The 22,376-nt window shown below is 41.7% G+C and overlaps 1 protein-coding gene across 1 annotated transcript in view; it reads right to left on the minus strand.

Moving 5' to 3' along the window:
* Positions 1-22,376, minus strand: part of PDE7B (phosphodiesterase 7B) — a 293,000-nt gene that overhangs the window by 204,398 nt on the left and 66,226 nt on the right. Inside the window, exon 2 of the mRNA XM_046677064.1 lies at positions 291-351. Coding sequence (XP_046533020.1) covers positions 291-351 — 61 coding nt within the window. The remainder of the gene's footprint in view (positions 1-290; positions 352-22,376) is intronic.

Here is a 22,376-nt window from a genome sequence, read left to right on the forward strand (position 1 = left end):
TCACAGTTGCCTGAATACAAAGCACCCAATTCTATGCTATGCAGATGATCCCAGAAAAATTTTGAAAGACTCAGAATCACGGGTCCTGACTTATTGACAGTTATCTAAAATCAAAACCTGCTTTTATCATCAAGTGTTCCACATATAAATGCATTATAGCTGCTTATAAATCTATAAAAGAGCCTGTAAGCCTCTGCAATACGGAACAAGAGACAGCAAGGCAACAGAACCACAGTAAGTCCACATGACATCAAAACACTTAATATATCTAAAATGAGAAGCTTGCTTACCTAGCATGCAAACACATTTGACATTCTGTTCAGGGTTTTCAAACAAGATTTCGCCACACCTCTGAAAGAAAAAGAAAGCCGTAGTTATTTTAAGATTTCATATCAGGATTCCCAAGGCAACATATGCACATCTAGGCAACCTCACATCACGATGTCATTTTTCTACTCTCAAGTTTTCCTTGGCTCCTGAGTCTGGGGACAGGGAGCAGAGACTTGCCTGGCAGTAATGTACTTGAGAAGCAAGTTGGGCTAGATTGCCCTGCATGCCTCGTAGACCTGCCCAGAGCTGATTCTGGGCGCTCCCGTGACAAGTCACGGCCAGAGATGCAGCCAGCCTCTAATGGGTTCTATTTCAGTGAAAGACATGCAATCTATTAGATCTAATAATCAGAGATTAATCACTCTCAAAATTGGTCCTTATACAGCACCCAAATAACTCTAAATTACCCACTCTGTAATCAAGCACAGACATTACCAAGCACAAAGGTACATGGCCTATACTTAACTCTCTGAACTTGGGGAAAAAACAAATAAGAAATGATGAAAAAGTGGTACTCAGAATGCTTTCCCACACACAGACTCCACTCAGAATGCTGAACCCACAGACTCATGGGAGTATCAACTTTCTTCTCTATATCTCAGTTTTAACTTGCTTGTTAAAACTTGTGTGCAAGGCAAACTCCAGAGATATAATCAGTCATTTAAGAGTAGATCACATTTATGTATATGATTGATAAATGGTTAGTACCTGGATATGTAAAGAAATACTCCAAATCAATAAGAAAATAACAAATAATCCAATAGAAAAATGGATAAAGGACGTAAACAAGCTATTCATGGAAGAGGCAATCTGCATGGTCAATAAACACAGAGAATATACTCAAGCATGCTAATAACCAGGACCAGCAAATTAAAGATAAAGTGAAGCCTATTTTGAACTCATTGGTGTGGCAAAACTTAGAAGTCTGGCAATAACAAGTGCTATCAAGAATGTAGAGAAGTGAATATGCTCACACACTGTGGATTGCAGTATAAAATGATAGAACCATTTTGGAGAAAAATTGGCAAAGTCTTACTCGATTTCTACTTGCTACTTAGCAGATTTCAACCTTAGTAAGTTGAAATGTGCATGCCCTACAACATAGAAAGTCACCTTCCAGACCGTAACTAGAGACATTTTCCCCAACGACTTCAACGTCCAGCTAAGAAACAGATAAGTAATGTTATTCACACATTAGAATACTACATGGCAGTTAAAATGAATGAATTAGTGCCACATGTACTGTAAAAACATATTATACGTATAGGATATGCGCATATAAATATATAATATTCAAATTGCGTAATGTTCAAATCATATAAAATACTATTTTCAAATCATATTATATATAACATTTAAGTCATATAAAAGTACAACGTTAAGCAAAAAAACTATCTCCATTCTATGAAGTTGCAAATAGCTAAAAGTAGTATATGTTGTTTATGGGTACATTAATTCACAGAAAAAGCATAAAAACATCAATGAGTAACGAACATGAAATTCAGGGTAGGGCGAAGATATACAGAGTAACGAAATGGTGGAGCACGTACAGAGCTTATCACCTCTTTCTGTAATGATTTGTTCCTTAACTTATTCTCTAAACTGCGTTTTATGCTTGAAATATTTCATAAGAAAGAACTGCCCCCGTAATCGACACTCTGAATATGAAAACGGCCCTCTGCATGCTGCTTCTCCGCACCTGGCTCCCTGGGCTCACAGAGGCCGTTGAGCATCAGATTGGACTGCCTTCCCCAATACCTTGTTTTCGCCACTTATTTCTCATCCTCAAAAAGATTGAGCACACGCTACACCTGCCCATTTTCCTCTTTCACTGTTTGCAACGTGGTTAATTCTACTCCTGTCTGTCTTTATCGTACCTGCGCTTAATATGTTATAAGACAAAGTAATTTCTGGGGGAAAAAATATTCCTGGATGGGAGAATTCACGTTCCACACACCTCCTGATGAAATCCTCTGGTACAAAGAGGGGCAGAGGGGAAAGGATGACTCATTACATCCACATCAACCCATTTTCTGTGAGGACCTGCATTGTGCACAAAGAGATGGACAGTTGGCTCAGGGGCAAGAAAAGGAAGCAAGCCGCTTTGATGAGTCAAGAGAAGGACCGGAGGAGGGAGATGAGGTGTGCCTGAGGGTTGTAAGAGGGCATTGAATCCGAGGGGGACAGTCTATATCGTGCGCTCTTTTCTTGGCTGCTCTGCTGACCTAATATCAGGAGGAATTTATCCTGCTATTTAATCTCTTCACGCTTCACTTCTTTGTAAGTAATGTCGGATGCTGACATATGCCACAAAGTCAGATCAGAGAGCAAATGGGAGAGTTAACGACCCGTGCAATCTGACCTGACTATCTGTTCCTGTTCTGCTTGTCTTTTGGCTGAGGTTAAACCCTTTCCAATCGCTAGGATCCATTTCCTGCTTCTTAAAGTGGTATTTTTTATGACCTGAAAGAGTTAATAATTATTTTTAAATTAAAGATCAGAGGTTTCTGAAGTGTTTTCAACTTCTTGGCAAAACAAATTGCTAGGAAGCTCAATCAACCCACACTCTGGGTTCTACAGGGAAGTGATTCTGGAGTCCAGCCTCATGTGTGTGCCGGGATGGGCGAGCTTTCCTGCTTTGCAGCCGATGGCGGGTGGAGGTTGCATAACTTCCAGGGCTACCCAAGTCCAAGGGCAGCCTCATGTACACCCCTCAAGACACAGACGGCTCTGGGTGGGGGTGAAGCTGTGGGGGTCTTGCTCTCTTTCCTGGACAAGAACAAATCCAGGAGAAGTTTCTGAAACTCCTGTGAAACCTGTGTACGTTAGCAGTCCTGGGCTGCCTGGGTTCACTGACCACACAGGCTAATGACAGAGCAGCAAGGGTGGGCATGGTGGCCCTTCCAATGACCACGAGGCAGTCGTCCTCCTCATTTTCATCTCCCTGGCCATCTGGGAAACGGCTGAGGCACCTCTAACTAATTCTTTAACTGCCCTGCTTTGTAAAGGCACCTGATTTTAAAGCAAGGCTCAGAAGGGAATCTGATTGTTCTCAGGACTTGAAAGAAACCAGATCCTTTCCATGCTTTTTCTCATTGATGCCAGTGTTTACAGGGCCTTTGCTGCTGGGCTCCTGCGTGCTGTGCAACCCAGGGTGATGACCCAGTTTAGGGGATTAATTGGCTAAGTCACGAGGTCCGAGTCTCAAAAAGCTGCAGGATCTGCCATGGGGGAAGGTCTCGGGCCCCGTTGGATTCTTCGGAGCTGCAGCCCTCCTCCCTTGCTGCTCTACCTGGCCATGGATGCTGGGACTCCCCCTCCCAATGCGCTGCTGCTGGGTGACCCTGACTGGGACCCAGCTCTGATCACCAGGCTCTGCCTAATTCTCAAAATTCCATCTCTCCATGGGATCTCCATCTTTGTTTTATTTTTTGTGCCTGAAATACTGAGACCAACTTGCATTGTTTGTGTCCATCTCTCCCAGCCAGCACTGCCCCCAAATAATAGGGCGTAGTTATTGAGATCCCCACCCAAGAGGCTGGAGCCGGGTTAGCAACAGAGAGATCCTGCTGGCACATCTTTCCCTCCCATCGCACATAGGCTATGCTGCACAGGAGCCCATGTGTGTGATGCCTGCTGCTCTCATAGACCAGGAAGAATCAAGCCACTTTCATTGCTAGTGTTCCTAACATGCCTCGTTGTTGTCACACTGGTACCTTATATGTACCAGACCCTTAATAAAGACTTGTACACTCGCTAACACTGATTTAGCCTGTACCACGTGCTGAGCATTGTTCTCAGTGCTGTATGTCTACCATCTCATATCCTCTCATCATAGTCTTTTAAGAGAGTGAAAATTGAGGCTCAGAGAGTACCACTCACTATAGAATACTCCCCTCCAATGAGTCAGAGATGAAGGCTGACAGTGTACCCGATGCTTGACCAGTATATACTGATTTCTGAAGACTGTTGGCCACCTCCTTATCTTGGCCAAGTAGACTATGTCTATTTACATCCCCTTCTCTCGTTCATTAGCCACTGGTTGTCTGCGAGAGGTGCCACCTGTTAGAGTGCAGGCCTTGCGTTAGACCAACCCAACTTCAGATCCTGTTGCTGCCTCCATGGACCTACGATGCTATCCTGGGCAGTTTATTTGCTTTTGCCAAACTTGCTCTCTCATTTGTAAGTAAGGTAATATTATCTACACCATAGTATTGGTGCTGAACCAAAGTGGGTTCCCTCCTGGGGAGTTAAATCAGACTCTCCACCAGAAGCAGTTGTCTCACAAAGTAAAGTGTATTTGCAGCAAATAGGAGACCATGCGGAATGATTTCCAGAGTCATGGTGTCCTCACACAAAGGGAAGCAGGGACATTTATTTGGGATGGGGAATGAATATTCAGAAGGGAGAGGTGGGAATTCTCTTGCGCAGCCTCAGTTGGAAAACATGCTTCCACACACACTGCAGGTGATGGTAACAAGGCCTAAGCTCCTCCTGGAGAGATCTTAGCATTAAAAATAAGGCAAAGGTCACAGGCACAGCTCTCGTGGGGAGGCCTGGTCTGGTTCAGGGTGGTTGGTGATGGCATCTCCTTAACATAACAAAAGGAAAAAGAATAATTTGAACAACAGTTAAAATATCCAACCCACACTTGAGTTCCTCTGGGTAACTAGTTGATGATAGTATCATTGCAAATTTAGTTTTTAATTCATTATGAACAAGAATGTACTGATTTAAATTACTGTAGATGAGATTGCAATACAAAAATATGAATTAATAAATATAACATTTATTAAAATTCTACTTTAATTCTCATATTATTATTTAGGACTAAAAATGAAAAAAACTTTTAATTTTAAAAGAAATACTTTTAACTTGAATATTTCACAAGTTGGTTGCTAATTCTTACTTATTAAGAATTTTTAATATCCAATCTAAAATTTGGTTTTAATCAGGAAGAACAAGATGGATGCCATAAAATACCACAACTAACTTAGCATTTTTAATTAAAAATATTTAATTTCCATTAGCTAAATCATACATTCCAGCAAAATGTGCAATAAAATATATTTCCCTTAAGTGAACTGTATTTTTAAATTACTTTCATCATAAAATTAGTTGTAAAAAATTGATATTTAGGTATAATTTTAAAAGTCACACAAAAGTATTCAGCAAACTTGATTCTCTTAAGAGAAAATTATATCTGAAATGACAATAATATTCAGATAATAGTATCTGCTTTACGCAAAAGAAGGAAGAAATATTAAAGACAGTGAAAAGTTCACACACTGTTCGGTTGGCAGCACTTCCAACTTTCTTAAACCAGTTGATGGTTTCCTGCTTCAAACAAGCTTTTGCAACTCTCTTTATTTTTCCAAATATTTGCTGTCACTTGAATGTATTAGTTTCTCAGCAGGTCTCTGGCAGCTAATCTTTTTAGGACAAGTGTCTTGATATCCTTGAATGGGAAAAAACATTAGCAAATAAAACTCAAAACAGAAATCCTTGTTGCCTGGAGGTTTGCCCAGTGTCAACTGAGACAGCAAGTGTTTTCTGCAAGTAGGTAACGTTAAATGGTATCAGCAAATAATTAATAAGCTGTGGTTCTTTGATTATTTCCTTTCCATTCCTATAGCTTTTTTTTTTTTTTTTTTTTAAGCAGAAAGGAAATTAATGCATGTATTTAGGTGCTTATAAAATCATGAGGGGCAGGCTATGGACTGGGCCTCCAAGAATAACTCTCAGATAAAAATGCTGAAGTGGCTTATGAGGGGAGCTGATGGTGGGTCACCACTGGGAAGGTGGAGAAGCATGAGGCATCACTGGAATTGTTGACTTCAAGGACACACCACCATGGCAGTGATCCTGAGATCAAAAGCTACTGGCACAACCGGCTTTCCATACCCATGGAGCTATAGACTGAATGTTGGATGCTACTGCAGAAATCCAGAAACACCTGACATCTCCATGGCTATACCTAATAGATCATTAAACAAAGCAAAACAAAAGGAGCCCCTGACATACGATTAGACTTATTTTGGGGGGAAAAAAAAATCAAAACTGAGTTTCCTGAGTCGAAGATGTGTTAACCGTGGTCACTGGTGGAACGTGAAGCATGTCGCATCTGTCCAGGAGCAACAGAGACAATGTGGGGTGGGTGAGGGCTCAGCACAGCCTGCCCTCTCCTTGTCCTCGCCCCATCTCTAAGTATGTGATTCTGTAAGTTTGCCGTACAGCGTTCTCTAGTGAGGTTTTCAGTAAACAAGGCGAATGCCTGTTTGCTGATGCATCTGTTTTATTTGATTACTCCTGAACCCCCAAGTGTCTAGCACAATGACTAATGCATCATGGGTACTCCCAATGTTAATTGAGTGAGTGAATAATTCTCCACTGCAATTCTGTGGGGTGTACTTGAGATTCGAGACTATCTGGGGTAGCACGAGAAGAGATTTTTTATGGAGATTTAAACATAAACACCAGTAAGCGCTGCCCTTAGATGCAGCCACATGATGTGGAGCTGTAGTGGGGTGATGAAGGGGAAACCTGGCACGGAGGAGACATTTCAAAACATCTGAGTCACTTCCCATCTCACATTTTCCCCCAACAAAGAACTGAATGGCACTGATCAAAGGCAGACCCCCAGAAGACAGGCCTCCTGGAGAGAAGGTGGTTTAGATCTGTAGGTCATAAAGAGACAGCTTCTGTTGAGAGATTGATCTCCCCGAAGTCTAGAGGGTCTGGAAGCTTGGAGCTCCATTAACATCTGTCAGATGAGTGACTGAATGAACGAACACCCAAAAAGAATCATTGTTGAGTGCTCACTCTGTGCAGGCAGAGTACTGTGAGTGTGGATACAAAATCAAATGAGATTAGGCTGGGGCCTGACCGCAGGAAGTTGCTGGCCTAGTCTATAGTCAGAACACAGAAGGTTATGAGCACCCTCAGGGGGGGGGGGGTACCCCATGCTGCCTGGGGTTAACAAAGGAAGGTCCCCAAAGGCGATGACCACAGGCCTGGGTCTGGAGGAAGAGAGGGAGGTGGCTGGCAAAAGAGAGGGCCCCTCCAGGCAGAGGCCTGTGCAAAGCCCTGAAACACTGTTAGGCTCCTTCAAGCAGCTGCCAGGGATGGGAGGAAGCTGTGCTGGGTCAGGGGAGAGGGCTTAAGCAACACGGTAGTCACAGGTGAGAAAGGAGGAAAGGAGGGGCTAAGAGGGATTAAAAAACATTTCTGGGCTGGGCTAGAGAGGCTGGGTTTGCTTTTAAAGAGCCAGGATGCTGAACAAATTCTTTTTGCATCGTAACAAATAATTACACTACCATGGTACCAGATAGCCCTCATCAACAGCACTGGCTGCAACCTTTTTGTCCACCTCTACTTCAGAATGGGTACCGAGCCGGAGGTGTTTTATTCCTTTTTCTTGGACTATTTCACAGACTGGCCAGGGCCAAACGACCAGTCTCTAACCACCCAATTGAAACCTCATGTGAGGCCGGCTTTGGCTCCTACCGAAGCCATTAGCACCTCATATTGAGCTCATCACCCCGGCTCACCAAGGGTGCGTCTTCAGGGTCTTCTGCTTCCCAGTGGCCGGAGTCCTGCCTGCCGTGTGGGTGGCATAGCCAGGCCTAACTCTGAATGCCGCGGCAGCCTTTGGCACTCGGGGCCAGAGGGCGGCATATTTGGAACTGGGGCTGATTCAGCTCCACCTCATGTTTTCCTTTCTAAGTTTTTCCAGTGAAAGAGCAGATTTCCATCCCATTGCAGGCTGTTAAAACGTCAGACTAATAAGTTTTCAACAATCTGTCAGTGCAGATCTCCAGCAACAACCTGGCGCTGTCTTTGAATCAGGGCCTCGTCGTCCAGCCCAGCCACAGCCAGTCAAAATAGGAGACACACCAGCAGAAGGGGAAAAAAGACGCTCACCTCGAGCTGAGCAGAAATTCTTAACAAACCCATTGTTGCCAACAGTCCACATCAAATCTGTGGGCCACGTAACCCAAGGCAACCCTCCAGGAAGGGCATCCCTTATAAAGCTCTAATTAGCTACGTTAGGAGGGACTGGAGAGAGATTAACGCCCTTGCTGTAGGAAAATGAGCCTACCAGCTTTTAACAGCTTTGTTTTCTTCTTCAGTCAGAGAACAAAATGTTAGCTCAGTGCGTCTGCTTTCTATTAGAGAGGTGCCAGCGGCAGCCATCTCCAGGGTCGTTCGGCATTTTATTTCACACTCCTATTTTTAAATGTTTAAAAACTACTTATTATGAACCAAAACTTGGACAACCTGGTTTCGGCCCAAGAGTAATTTTTTTTTAAGTTATTAAACAAATGTCCAGAATGCAGAACTGTGTCTTCTGTCATTTCGGCCCTGGGCAGTAGAGGGCACTAGTAAGGCCATCTTGCTAAGGTCCAGTGGACCCCGCAGGGAGTTCCTGGGGTCAGACGGCGTGCGGGTTCCGAGTCGTTGTGCTATGTCACGTTGCGCCTTCCAGTTCATGCAGACTTTCTCCAAGCACTGCTGTCAGCCTTGACTTCCACTGCACACACTGATATGCACATTGAGAACCACAATTTTCATTGTGCAAAACAGTGACTATAGCTGCTGGGCGACCACAATTTTAGCAGTCTGTATCTTGCAGGCTGACGGCCTGTGAAATATAACTGGGGTATTTCTCTAATGCACTCAGTTACAGGAATTGAGTAGGCGTCTTGCTCCAAGGTCCTTTGGGAATAATTCTGGTTTGGGCTCTGATATAGAGAATTTCCCTATATCAGACACAAGCACCTGTGCCACCAATCTTGATAAACACAGCAAAAATTACATCATAATTTTGCAAGACAATTTCATCTTTTATTTATCTTCTCAGAGTCCCAAGTGTTGATAACTAGCTACAGCCAGCTTTCAGAGAGAATAGATGCTTCTGTGAAAGCAAACAGCTAAAGCCATAAACGTTTAACTTACATGTAGTGAGTTGTTAAAGGCGAAGCCGGCAGACCGTGTTAGAGAAAGCAGCAAGCGGTACAGAAAGAGAACAGCTTGGGGCATAGAGTGGAAAGAACTTAGAAAATCTGGATTCCAATCCCAAATCTATGCCTCACTAGCTGTGTGATCTTGGGCATATTATTACTTATCTTCTTGAGTCTCCTTGTAAAGCAGAGGAAGCAACAATGCTCACCTCCCACCGAAATAATGTAATACGTGTGAAAGCACCTTGTGTACTCTGAAACCCATGATGGGGCCTGTTGTGTATGCTGTTCTGTGGAGGGAAGGAGGTGGAAGTAGGAGAAGGCATTTGGCAGAGCTGTGTACAAAGTACAAAACACAGTTCTACTGCGTGAGTCATGGGATTTGATGAGGGAAAAAATCTTGCTCCTCCCATGATGGAGAGCACTGGTCCTTTGCGGGGTGACCTGCAAAATGAAAGGTCTAGAGCGCAGAGGTTGGCGGGGCAGGATGGAGGTGGGACGCTGGGGCTGGGGAGTGTAGCAGCCTCTGAGAAAGCACTCGAGAAGAAGAGAGGAAGCAGCATCTAGTGTGAGGTGCAGAGCCGAAAGAATGCAAGACAAGGAACAGGGACCATGTGAGGATTTGCAGCTCAGGCAACAGAAACGAGCACGGCGGGTCTGGGAGGGGTGTGGGAGATCACGTGGCCAACCGAGTCCCTTTACAGACGCAGCAAACTAGTCCGTATGGAGTTAGGTGGCTTTCCATTCTAAGGTCCTATCGTGGCCAGAGTATGGGCTCCAGCATTTACTGGATGCATCGCTTTGGGCAAGTTAATAATACTTTGCCTCAATTTCCTTATATGTAAAATGGAGATGGCACTGCTGCCCAGTCATGGGCTCATCATGAGGAACAGGCTAGGGTTAACATATGTGAAGCACCTAGGATAGTGCCTGGTAAGTAAGTACCCAATAAATTATTCCTTTTAAGAATATACAGTTATTTGGAAGCAGAGAAGGCATGAAAACAATGGGTTTTTCAACTGCTATCCAGTGTTACTCCATGTTGTCTCCTTCATCTGGACGCTGAGCCATCGCCCTGGCAGCCTCGAGCTCCCTGAAGCATGCAGAAAGGGACAGAAGCCTGCAGTACCTGCTAGATGCGAGCGCCCAACAGATATTCATTTAGTGCATGAATAGGAAATCAGAGGACAGAGAGCAGACTGAAAACCTGACCAATCCTTACTTGACACCTACCCCCAGTTCCTGCAAGGGAAGGGCTCAGAGGTCTAAAGTCATCTTACTTTTATTGACTATTTCATTCAAAATATTCATTCAGCAAACCTTCAGAGGGTGCTTTCCAATGCAGCAGGGGTGCTAACATATCTGTAATTACCTGTTTATGCTGAATTTATTAATTAAATTTGGTGGACCCAATCTCTATTTTGATTACATTATTCTCAAATAGTTCTTGTGTGTTTAAAGTCCTAATTAAGGAAGATTAAGCAGACAAGTTGGTGTAGCAGAAACATTGACTCTTGGGGGTTCCTGTAGACCATTTGGTTACTGGACTGATGCCCAGGGCCTATCTAACCCTGCCTGGTGCTAGACAGCGGGGAGAACCCACACGGGTTTGGGGAAGAGGAGGTTTCTCAAGGTGGTCAGATACACGGGCCCCATCCTGACGGGGCTGGAAGAGTTCCCAAACAATGTATTCTGATTGGACAGGGGAGAGAGGAAGTAGGATTAAACAAGTTCCCTGTGGGAGCTGAAGGCACAAGATCAGCTGGGAGGGTATTTGTTGTGGATGCGACAAGCGTAGGTGCAAAAGCCTAAAGGTGACCGGGGAAATGAAGGAGAAGGGGATGGGCCCCAGCTCCTCGGGAGAAACGGGCAGCGCAGAGACGCGAGGCTGGGCAGGCGGCCGAGACCAGATCACACACGGCCCTGTGGGATCCCACTTAGTGACTGGACACGAGCCTGGATGCTGCAGGCCACGATCTGCACAGAGTCACTGCAGGTCACAGGCCATCTGTTCAAGGCCGCAGAGAAATCCCAAAAGTGTTTAGAAATCTTTTATAATGGGAATACTGTACAGCAGCCACGTTTGCTGCCTGATGTTGCTCCTCAGCACACTTGGCAGTATTCTTAGGTGGGAAAAGGATTCTGCTAAGTGAGGCATCACCTTAGAATTGAGTGTTTGATGACATTGTCCCTAATACTCATAGTTTTGACAATCAGCCAGGTTAGGGAATACCAGTCGAACTGTTCACCCACTCCGACTCTCCTGTATTACCTCACACAGGGTGTTCACAATCAGATTTCTCTAGACTGAGTGGGAACCATATGGCCTTTACGACGGGTAGCTCAGGGATGAGAACGTGCCTTGTCAACCGTCCAAGTCTAGTGTGAATATAGCGTGCAGACAGGGCCTTTCCAGTCACCCACAGGGTGCAGCGAGCATGCGCTGGAAGGGGTGATTAGCAATCAAGTCCCTGATCCCAGAAGACGGAGGAATGAGGGTCCTGGGACACAAGTCCTCTCTTAACACTTGAGGGGAGTCTCCTCCTCAGAGACCCCCGGGAAAGCATGCCATACTTCAGGAAATCAGTCCTTTATTCGCCTGTCATCTTCAGAGTGAAATTTGAAGAAGAACAGGTCTCCACGTTCCTGCTCTTTAGACCTCCACAACTTGCGGCATTGCCTCGGTCTGTCCCCCTGCTGCTCCTGCAACACTGACATGTGAGTACTTGCGACAGCGACCTTTCTGTCTGACCTGTGTCTTGCCAACAATATGTACTCACAATTGCTAAACTCAGCCATCTGGTCCAAATGTCCAAGCTTGGACCTTGGTTTTCTGGATTTATGCTGCAATTTCCAAGCTACTTTATATGACCCTATAGACAACAAAAGCTTAATAGATAATATTAATCTCAGTAATATCTCCAAACCATTGTACAGATGTCACGATTCAGAGACTCATGGGACCTCATCCTGCCTGTAACTGAATGAATATTTACTCAGGACAAAGGACTCCTTATAATGTTCTCCTTGCAACTCAGAGCAGTAATGCTCCTGTACATAAACCAACAATTAAATGTAATCCTATACACTTATAGTTTTAAAAGAAATTCAAACCAGTCCTTGGAATTAAGTAACCTCAGTGCTAGAGAAAATGACTTCCAGAAATCAAGTCTAACATGCAAACCCAGGGCCTCCGAGCCACAAAGGAACAAACACTTTCCACGGGGTAAGGACTTGTTGTATAACTTCTTGTGAGGTCAAAGATCCAGATGTTCCCAGAGACAATCACAAAACTATTACTGGTCAAATTGTATTGACCATCTCCATATGCACAGCTCTGAGACAAGGATTTGGCCTAAGACATGGCCAAGGAAATTTGAGAGAGAGAAAGGAGATTTCTGAAAATTGTACTGGCCATCAATGGCAACCCCAGGCTAGAGCTGGGAAATCCAATACCATGGAGAAATGATTGACAGGTTCTAGCAGCTGCAAGTGAAAATGAAAATCCATAAAAATAAGTGTATAGTTTGCTGATAGCTTTGGTATAGGTTACTAGACCCCACAACATACTTTGACAAGAGCAATATTTGAAGGTCACCTCCTCTGGGGTCTCCCTCACTTCATTAAGGTAGGACTTTCTGCTGTTCCCTGGCACCTACATCAACCTCTGTCACATCATAGGCTCTCTGTAAATATTATCTGAAACAAAGAATGAATGAATGATTTGGGATAAAAATATACCCAATCCATTCATTACTATATGGAAGTCAAGTTAAAAATCTGTGAGATGGTGAAAACTCAAACTGAAAGAGAGGAATAAGTGAATGACGTTATACTTCAAATTTAGATAGGCTCAAATTGTGAGCTTTGATGCCATTACTCCACTAAGAAGTTGGCATCTGGGGTGTGCAGTGAATCTACTGTGAATGCTTTCACTGGAGTTCAACACAAAGGCAAAGATACCTCCAAGGATTATATTTTGGAAGGATCATCTTCTCTGGAAGCAAGAATCATAAATAATTTTTTTCAGCCAGTGGCTCTTTCCACTCACAAATATTACTACAGTTAAACAAAATTTTTTCAAATCTTCTTGGTCAATCTATATCAGGAAAATAGAGGTAATACCTTCTTCTGTCTCATTAGTGTATGCTCAAAGGGTTAGACCAGCAATGTGTTCCAAGCGTCTTAGAGGGAAAATCGTATGAGAGTCACTTGCGGGCAGTAGGTCTGTGTTGTGGATGGCTTGTAATTCCCATTCTAGTCACTTCATTGCCTCGAGACCCTATGCAGGCTTCTTACGAGCAGAGATGATCATTGACTTGCGATTTAATTCTTACTAGTGTCAGTGAAATCAAGGAATCCTGAAGATCATCCTTTGTTAACTTCCCCATAATCTGCCTGTGAAACTGACATTGCAATACGATGTATATTAATCAACTAATAATGCTCATTAACTGATGCTCAGCAAACTAGCAGATTTCTACTTATATTGACTCTTTTTAACCTAATGACATAAAACTATTTCTCTCTGTGTTCTTAGCAAAGCAAGAAGGAAACTGAGCACAATAATAACAAACAAGCTTAGAAATGAAGCAATGCAAACAGACCCATTTTATAATTTGCCAGCCTTAGATCTCAAAAGGCTAGGCTTTTCGAGAGCTTCTTCAAGGCCAATGAAAACAGGATTGAAACAAAAAAAACAACCCACTAACTGGGAAAAAATATTTGCAAGTCATATATCTGACAAAGGCTTAATATCCTTAATATATAAAGAACTCTCACAACTCAATCACAAAACATCAAACAACCCAATCAAAAAATGGGCTGGAGACATGAACAGACATTTCTCCAAAGAAGATATACGGATGGCCAATAGGCACATGAAAAGATGCTCATCATCGCTGATCATCAGGGAAATGCAAATCAAAACTACACTAAGATATCACCTTACACCCGTTAGAATGACAAAAATATCTAAAACTAATAGCAACAAATGTTGGAGAGGTTGCGGAGAAAAAGGAACCCTCATACACTGCTGGTGGGAATGCAAACTGGTGCAGCCACTATGGAAAACAGTATGGAGATTCCTCAAAAAACTAAAAATAGAACTACCATACGATCCAGCCATCCCACTACTGGGTATTTATCCAAAGAGCCTGAAGTCAGCAACCCCAAAAGTCCTGTGCACCCCAATGTTTATTGCGGCACTGTTTACAATAGCCAAGACGTGGAAGCAACCTAAGTGCCCATCAACAGACGAATGGATAAAGAAGATGTGGTACATATATACAATGGAATACTACTCAGCTGCAAAACAGAACAAAATCATTCCATTTGCAATAACATGGTTGGACCTTGAGAGAATTATGTTAAGTGAAATAAGCCAGCAAGAGAAAGATAATCTGTGTATGACTCCACTCATATGAGGAATTTAAAACTATGGACCAAGAACAGTTTAGTGGATACCAGGGGAAAGGTGGGGTGGGGGGTGGGCACAAAGGGTGAAGTGGTGCACCTACAACATGACTGACCAACATTAATGTACAATTGAAATTTCACAAGATTGTAACCTATCAATAACTCAATTAAAAAAAAAAAAAAGGCTAGGCTTTTCGAGGGTGGGGGTTGCATCCTAATTTTGAATCCTGCTGTCTAGTACCCAGATAAAATGGTCATCTTTTATGGAGTTTCCTAATTTTTTTGAACTTAAGTTAACCTTTTCCTTTCCTGAATTTTCCGTAATTTTTGAGGCCGCTTTCTACTTTCTACTTCACATTTTCATTACTTTGTCTATTAGAACATGAGGTCTTTAAAGCTGGGTCCAGATCTACTTTATTTATGTGTCCCATACATATATATATATATATATACACATCCCATTCAGCCTCTAGAACGGCATACACTCATGTGCTGCCCCTCCATGCTTCAGTCAATGATAGATGACGTATAGGATGGCAGTCCCATAATATTAGTACCATAGAGTAGATTATACCTGGATTTACACCATACGGAGAGCTCTACCACATAGGTTTGTGCAAGCACACTCTAAGACGTTTGAACAATGAAGAAACTGACTAACGACACATTTCTCAGAATGTCTTCCTGTTGTTAAATGGCACACGACTGTATGTACCTCTGTGTGTGTGTGTGTTTATGTGTATGGTAATGAAAAATATTTAACAAGCATCTGTTTTCACAATCTTTTTACTACTGTGCCTTATTCTACAAAGATTTTGAGGTAGATGTACATTTCTCTTTGTCCACATATGTGCATGCTTATATACAGATCACCACCCCCATACACACATCTACAAACTTATAATATTGCAAAGGGTATTAAACGTAGCTTAAAGTCTGGAATGAAAATCTCAAAATGTTCCAAAAAATAAAATGTAGCACACAGTACTAAACTCATTGTGAAATAATGGTCTTCATACTGAAATCTCCTGTTCATTTTGAAGTTATTAAGAGAGGAGACATTCTCTTGTAACACTTCCTGTATATATTTTATTGTTATTCTTCCAGGAAAAAATTTTCATCACTGTTACTCATTTATTAAAAATGAAAATATTAAACTTTTGGGATCATGAAGTAACATTCGTTTCTTTCTTGGCCTGCCACCATTCATACCTTTCCCTTTTATCATTGCCAACATTCTTTCAGAGCCCTTTGTTAGTGAAACATTTCTCCATCTAAACTCCAAGAGAAGTTCTTTTTTGTTTTCAAAACGAATGATCGTGATGTTAGATAACATCTCAATGGCATCTCTACAAGCAGGTTATCGGTACTTCATGTGCTATCATTCATATCAGAGAAGCAAAGGATATTCTTTAAAGAGACCACTTAGTTGAAATTGATGAATAAAGGAGTAAAATTATGGAATTTGGTTCAAAATAAAGTTCTAAAATCAAGATCTCATTTTGAATATCTTTACTCATTGGGCATAAGTGTTAGTTATGTGAAATAATTACTAGTCTTTATTTTATTTTCAAATTTTAGACATGTATGTGGCTTTTACTCCCTAAAAAGGAAAATTATTGTTTTTCCTGACCTTTAACGTGCAAAACCACTAATGTAAGGAAAATTTTAAGAAAGATAAAATGTCAGCCCACTTATTAACAACCAGAGTTTGAAATATGTGGCTAGGTGAGTGGGCAAGAATGCTTCTCCATAAGGAAACTATTCTGATGATTAGAACAATAAAGTCAAAGGGTTCTGGCAACTATTTAAAAAGCAGAACTATAACACAAACTTTCAATTACACATGTAAGTCCAAGTAGCCTCAGAAATCTTAAGGTGAATAATAAAGTAAACATATGTTAAAGACTTGGTCATGCAGGCACCACCAAAATGTCTGGAAGCTGAATATTCTGAAGATAATTTTTACATTTTTTATTTCTCCCTTACTTTCTAGCTTAGTTCCACAAGGTGGAATCCTAGATGTCTTACTTGATTTCTCCCTTTCTCTCGCTGCCTCCTACTCTTACCTCCGTCTGCATCAAAACAATTTAATGAATTTTCAAGTCCTTTTGCTTCTACGCCTTAGACCCATCTGTCTTTCCCTATCCCGCTGCCAGTGCTTCCGGTCCCGTAGCACTCTCATCCCGTGCCTAGAGTTATGCACAGGTGCCCAATAAACCATCTTCTCCTGGTGTTGCCCCCTCCATTCTAGCTGTCACATAGCAGCTAGAACGGTCTACTACCCTGCTTAAAAGCCATCAGTGGCTACACTTTCCCCTCAGAATCACCCAGAATTCCTAGTCTGGCACACAAGGTCCTTTATCCCTTGGCTCCTGCTCCCCTGTCGTACACGATCGAGGCTTACAGAGTTATCTTCCCAAAGCCCCACTGTCGTATTGCACCTGGTGGCCCCTGCGCCTTCACCAAGGAGCTCCTCCTTATCTGTCTTTCAGGTTACAGCTTTGACATCACCTGCCCCTCCTGGAGGCCTTCTTCAACCTCCAAGCTTCTGTCGAGTGCCTCTTCTGAGCACCATGGGTAGGCATCTACAGAAGCATTAATCACATCAATGTAATTTCCTACAGTAAAGTCAGGAAAGGCCCCTGACTTATTTCAGCTACTTTCCTGGTGCCTTCCACAGTGCCTCACACTTAACTGGTGCTTAATATATGTTTGTTGAGTGAATGAAGGAAGGCAGCAGAAGTAGAAAGACACATGATACTAATACAACAAAGAGGAGCACCGCAAAAGTCTACCTAGTCATCCAAGAGTGGTCACAACTGTGCCGGGTGTCCCAAGTGTGAGAAAACCTGTACTCACAACAACAACCAAGAAAACAAAACCCTAGACACTCTCGACACTCGAGATGTCCTCTTGGTGGAGAACAAAGATTTTTGGGGGCTGTCAGTAAGTCAGATGCATCGCCTACTTAGTGTGTGTTATTAGCATGAAAAGTGTCATTGGAAAAGAGCAGAATCCGTGTAGAGGGCTTGGTTTTAGTCTTGGACCTCCACTTGTCATGTAAACACAGACATAACTTGGGTGGTCTGTCGGCATTTTGAAGTTTAGATTTATTGAAGAAAAAAACCGCACGATAAGAAATTTCAAGACTAAGTAACTTCTTTCTCCATGTCAACGCACATAAAATGTATTTTGGCACCAATATTGTATATGACTAAACATACAGCTAAAAATTGTACAAATGATTAAAAATTTTTATGAAAGGCAAAGATCTAATCATTTGCAAGGTTTTAATACTTATAATTATCATGTTAATTTTATGGTTTTACCACTTGAAGTTTTTAAACTAAACTCTATCTTTTTGCTTACTCCCAACCCAAAAGAGAGAGGGAAATTTTATTTGTTTTTGAAAAATGAGGTCAATTAAGAAAAAGACACACTTTCTATTTGAGATGATTCCAGTTAAGATGGCTGAAATTTAAAACCCAACTTCAATCTTAAGTAGCAACGGTGGCCTTTTTAGGTGACCAAAACCAATTTATCATTGCATGTGAATAAATTCCACCTGCCCGCCCATGTCCAGCGTGAAGACCACATTCCCTGTGTATCATCCCCACTCCCCATGTCACACTGCTTGGCTTGCCATGTGTGATTTCTCCCTTACCCCAAATCTTCACGCCCATTTGTATCTTTCTATAGTCTGCATTGTTTGCCTTATAAGCAGTATTTTAATGTTAGGATTCATTACTCCTATTTAGATTTTAAGCTCTTTAAAGGATGGAAATATTTATCCTCTTCGGATCCCCAACATGACCTAGATAACACAGTTAATTATTGAATTAAATCTCTGACAGTAGAAGTAACAAACACGTATTTGTTTTTGTTACTGTGTTTTTCATTTCATTACCAACAACACTTGAAAAATTCCAAGGCTTCTAGTAGCATGAAAACTTGGCAGTTACACAGTAATAGTTATCTCATGAGAATCCCTTTTCATGCAATCTTATTTTTTCCTCACTTCCCAGAATGATTCTGAGATCCGACTGATATAATATTCTCCATATGTCATAGCTTTGTGACATTCCTATCTACTTTTGTGCATTCATCTAAGATGAATTTTCACTTCATCTAACCTCAATAATGTAGGACCATTGCACATTTCGCTGGCTCATCTACCTTCCTGCAAGAAGCTGTCATAATTAATCTCTCTTAACTTGGATCAGTTTACCAAATTGCCTGTCTCAATATCTATTTTGTTTTATATACTTTTTGTTTATAAAGGTATTATTTTGTATTTTTCTTTTAAAATGTGATATGACAGATGCATTGATTCTCAAACTCTGTCATGAAAGTTACCTGATGTGTTTACTAAAATGGGTAGTCCTGGGCTCTGCTGTGAGAGGGAAAAAGAACAGGACCCAGAAAATTAAACATCTAAGAAGCACCCCTAATTATGCTGATGCTAGTGCCCTTTGATAAGCAACAGTGGACTTTCAAATTGTCCCAAGTTCCAGGAATATGAGAAACCCGAGTCCCGGGGCAGCTCTGTGACCTTAGGCAGCTTTCTTATCACTCACCGTCCTTAAATTGCAAAGTTATTTGAATTTATTCCCGCAGTTCTTGTTTGCCTCATTGCACAGACTTGGCCACAAGCAGGTAAACCACCTTTCCTGAGAGGCAGTCAGACTAGAAGCAGCTATTCTCTAAGGAGGAAGCCCCTTAGTGATGACATATTCTGATATTTTAAAAGACCTGCTCTTTATTTAAGAAAAACAATTGAAGTTAGGGAAATGAATTGGAATGTCACAACGCAGCGACCAGATTTATGATCTGCAGAGTTCATAGATCTTTAACAAAAAGGAAATTTCCCACTAATTCTGTAAAACATTATTCATCTTGCCAACTTTTACACTTCAGAAAAATACTCAAAATATATTGTCAACGAAATTTTCTCCTCCTATGATCAGTATAAACAAACATAACTACCCTTCCGGGCCACAGGAATTACTGTAGTTTTATAAATGTACTGAAAAGAGTTATTTGAAATATAATGCGACTCCCACTAGCACTCTGAGTTACAGATTGCAGCCTAGAGAAATAGTCCAGAACTAAAACCTCATTCTACCTCAGCAAGACAGGAGCTTTTCGAAAATATATTCTACTTAAAATTGATGGACATACTCAAACCACTGAAGTCAAGAAAAGTCTAAGTAAGGCCAGCCTTCCATCTGGATGTAATATACTCCAATGGAATGATAACAAAATATTGGTTTCAGTTTATATTTTATGTGATATTTCACTGCCCAATGGGGACTTTTCTGTTAGTCTATTAAGAAATACCCGATGTTGATATTCCCTTCACTATTGCAAAAAACATCTTACTAATAGCTTGCTTCTTGCAAATAGATACTTGCTTCTTTTGGTAATTTGGTCTTTAGTCATTGACAGAAGTTAAATGGCACATAGCAACGAGATTTGGAAACACCAGAAAGACAAAAAGAATATTTTGATATTCATATTAAAATAGCCATAACCTATGTGCATGATTAAAAAATTTCTTAATTTCTATACATTTCTGGTACAGCACTATTGACAAAGAATCCCTGTTCTGGATACACACACACACACACACACGTACACACATCACATACGGGGAAGAAGAAAGATGGCAGTGTTTTCTCCAAGGCAGATACTGTCCTGCACTTTTTTTTGGGTAAGTTTCTTTTTTTTTAATACTTTTTTGGTGAAGAAGTTTGGCCCTGTTGCCAATCTTCCTCTTTTTTTTTTTCTCCCCAAAGCCCCAGTGTGTAGTTGTATATCCTAGGTGTAGGTCATTCTAGCTCTTCTACGTGGGGTGCTGCCATAGCATGACCCGATGAGCAGTGCTAGGTCCATGCCCAGGATCTGAACTGGCGAACCCTGGGTTGCTGCAGTGGAGTGTACAAACCTAACCACTCGGCTATGGGGCCCGCCCCTGTCCTGCACTTTTCATGCATTATCTCACAATGATTTTATGTTTACACATGCACTAGGATTTAGGATTTGTGCTCTCAATTCTAAAATTCACGAGTAAATTTAGAAATCTAAATAATTTATTCTAAACAGCAACAAATGGAATGTCAGTTGCTATTTTTGTAAGAATCATCGGCCACCCTGCAGTTTATCTGAGGATCCCGCTTAATGACCTCAAAGGCAGCCTTTCAAGGGATATTTAAGATGAACAAGACTTTGAACTCAATGCCGGGTGCATCACTGGCCCTCAGTGGGTTTCTCAATGGCTGGAGGCCCATGGTGTCAGAGTGGGAGCTCATCAGCATTTCCGATTCCCTCCCCTGTCCCGCCATACACCTGCTGATCAATCTCTGCATTGCAAACAAGTGTCCAGGCCACCAGCACGCACACAAGAGTTTAAGAATAGCTAATCTAAACCAAAGAGAGAGGGAACGAAGCTAAAGTCAAACTGATATCTGTATTTGGCCAATAAACCTAACTTTGTGTGAAGACTCTTCTAAGAGCAGTAATTTTCAAACAGGTTTTGTGAAACCACATGGCTTTTCAGATGCATTTTCAGGGAGGGGACCAAATCTTTGATGAAAATTTCAATTAAAATATTTTTAAGTGCTTAAAAATACAATAAAAATATGTACAACTAAATGGTTTTTTAACACTTTTGATTAAATATAGACCACTGTAGAGCTACTTGTAAAGTCAGGAACAGCGTCTCCCCCGTCTCTGGCCTTGTGTTTGAACTTCTCATGGGTGAGTCCTGGACCAGAACAGTTAGCGTTCTGCAGGCCTGTGTGTGTCTGCTCCTGCGAGATTAACCCAGCAGGGACCTCACTACAGCTTCTGTGTCCCTCACTAAATTAGCAGAGTAAGTGACTGAATATTAATGATATATCAGATACCAGTGCTGTCCGTTAGGCATATAATTCAAGCCACATATATAATTTTAAATTTTCTGGTAGCCACTTTACAAAAAGGAAAAGAAAACATGAAAAAACAAAAAGGAAGGGAGAGACTGTGAAGTTAATTTATTGGTATATTTCATTTAACCCAAGATATCTAATGTATTATGATTTCAGCATTAAATTAATGATGAAATATATTACATTTTTTTGTACTAAGTCTCCAAAATCCGTTGTATACTTTCCACTCACAGCACACCTCCGTTTGGACTGGCTGCATTCCCAGGGCTCAGCAGCCGCACGAGGAGAGTGTGGTATGGATGGAACTCACATGAACTTCTAGGAGCTTTTTGTCTTGATTTGTATTTCCCATAATCTTATTGTAAGTTTTAAGTGCTCTTGAATCAACTTTCATGTGTATAGTTTTAAAAAATATGATGTAACAAGAACTCCTCAATTAGAGATAGGTCAACTTTGAAAACAGAAGTTAGGAAAGAGCATGGCAGTGGACTGGACAAGAGTGTAGAGAGAAATAATGACTTGCCATCAATGGATCCTGCTCGCCACAGCCTGAGCCAAGTGCAAGCAAGTTGCCTGAGCCTCCCGGAGAGCCATTTGGAAACAGCACTGCATGTTATTAGCTATGAGATTCACTTTTTACAGGGATAAAAATCACCCAAGTCCTCAGAGTGTTTTAGGCTGTGAAATCTTTGCATGGTAGTTCTCTCCTTTCTGCCAAGTTACAATGTTATTT

Source organism: Equus quagga, chromosome 11, assembly GCF_021613505.1.
Source record: "Equus quagga isolate Etosha38 chromosome 11, UCLA_HA_Equagga_1.0, whole genome shotgun sequence".
Taxonomy (NCBI): Eukaryota; Metazoa; Chordata; class Mammalia; order Perissodactyla; family Equidae; genus Equus; species Equus quagga.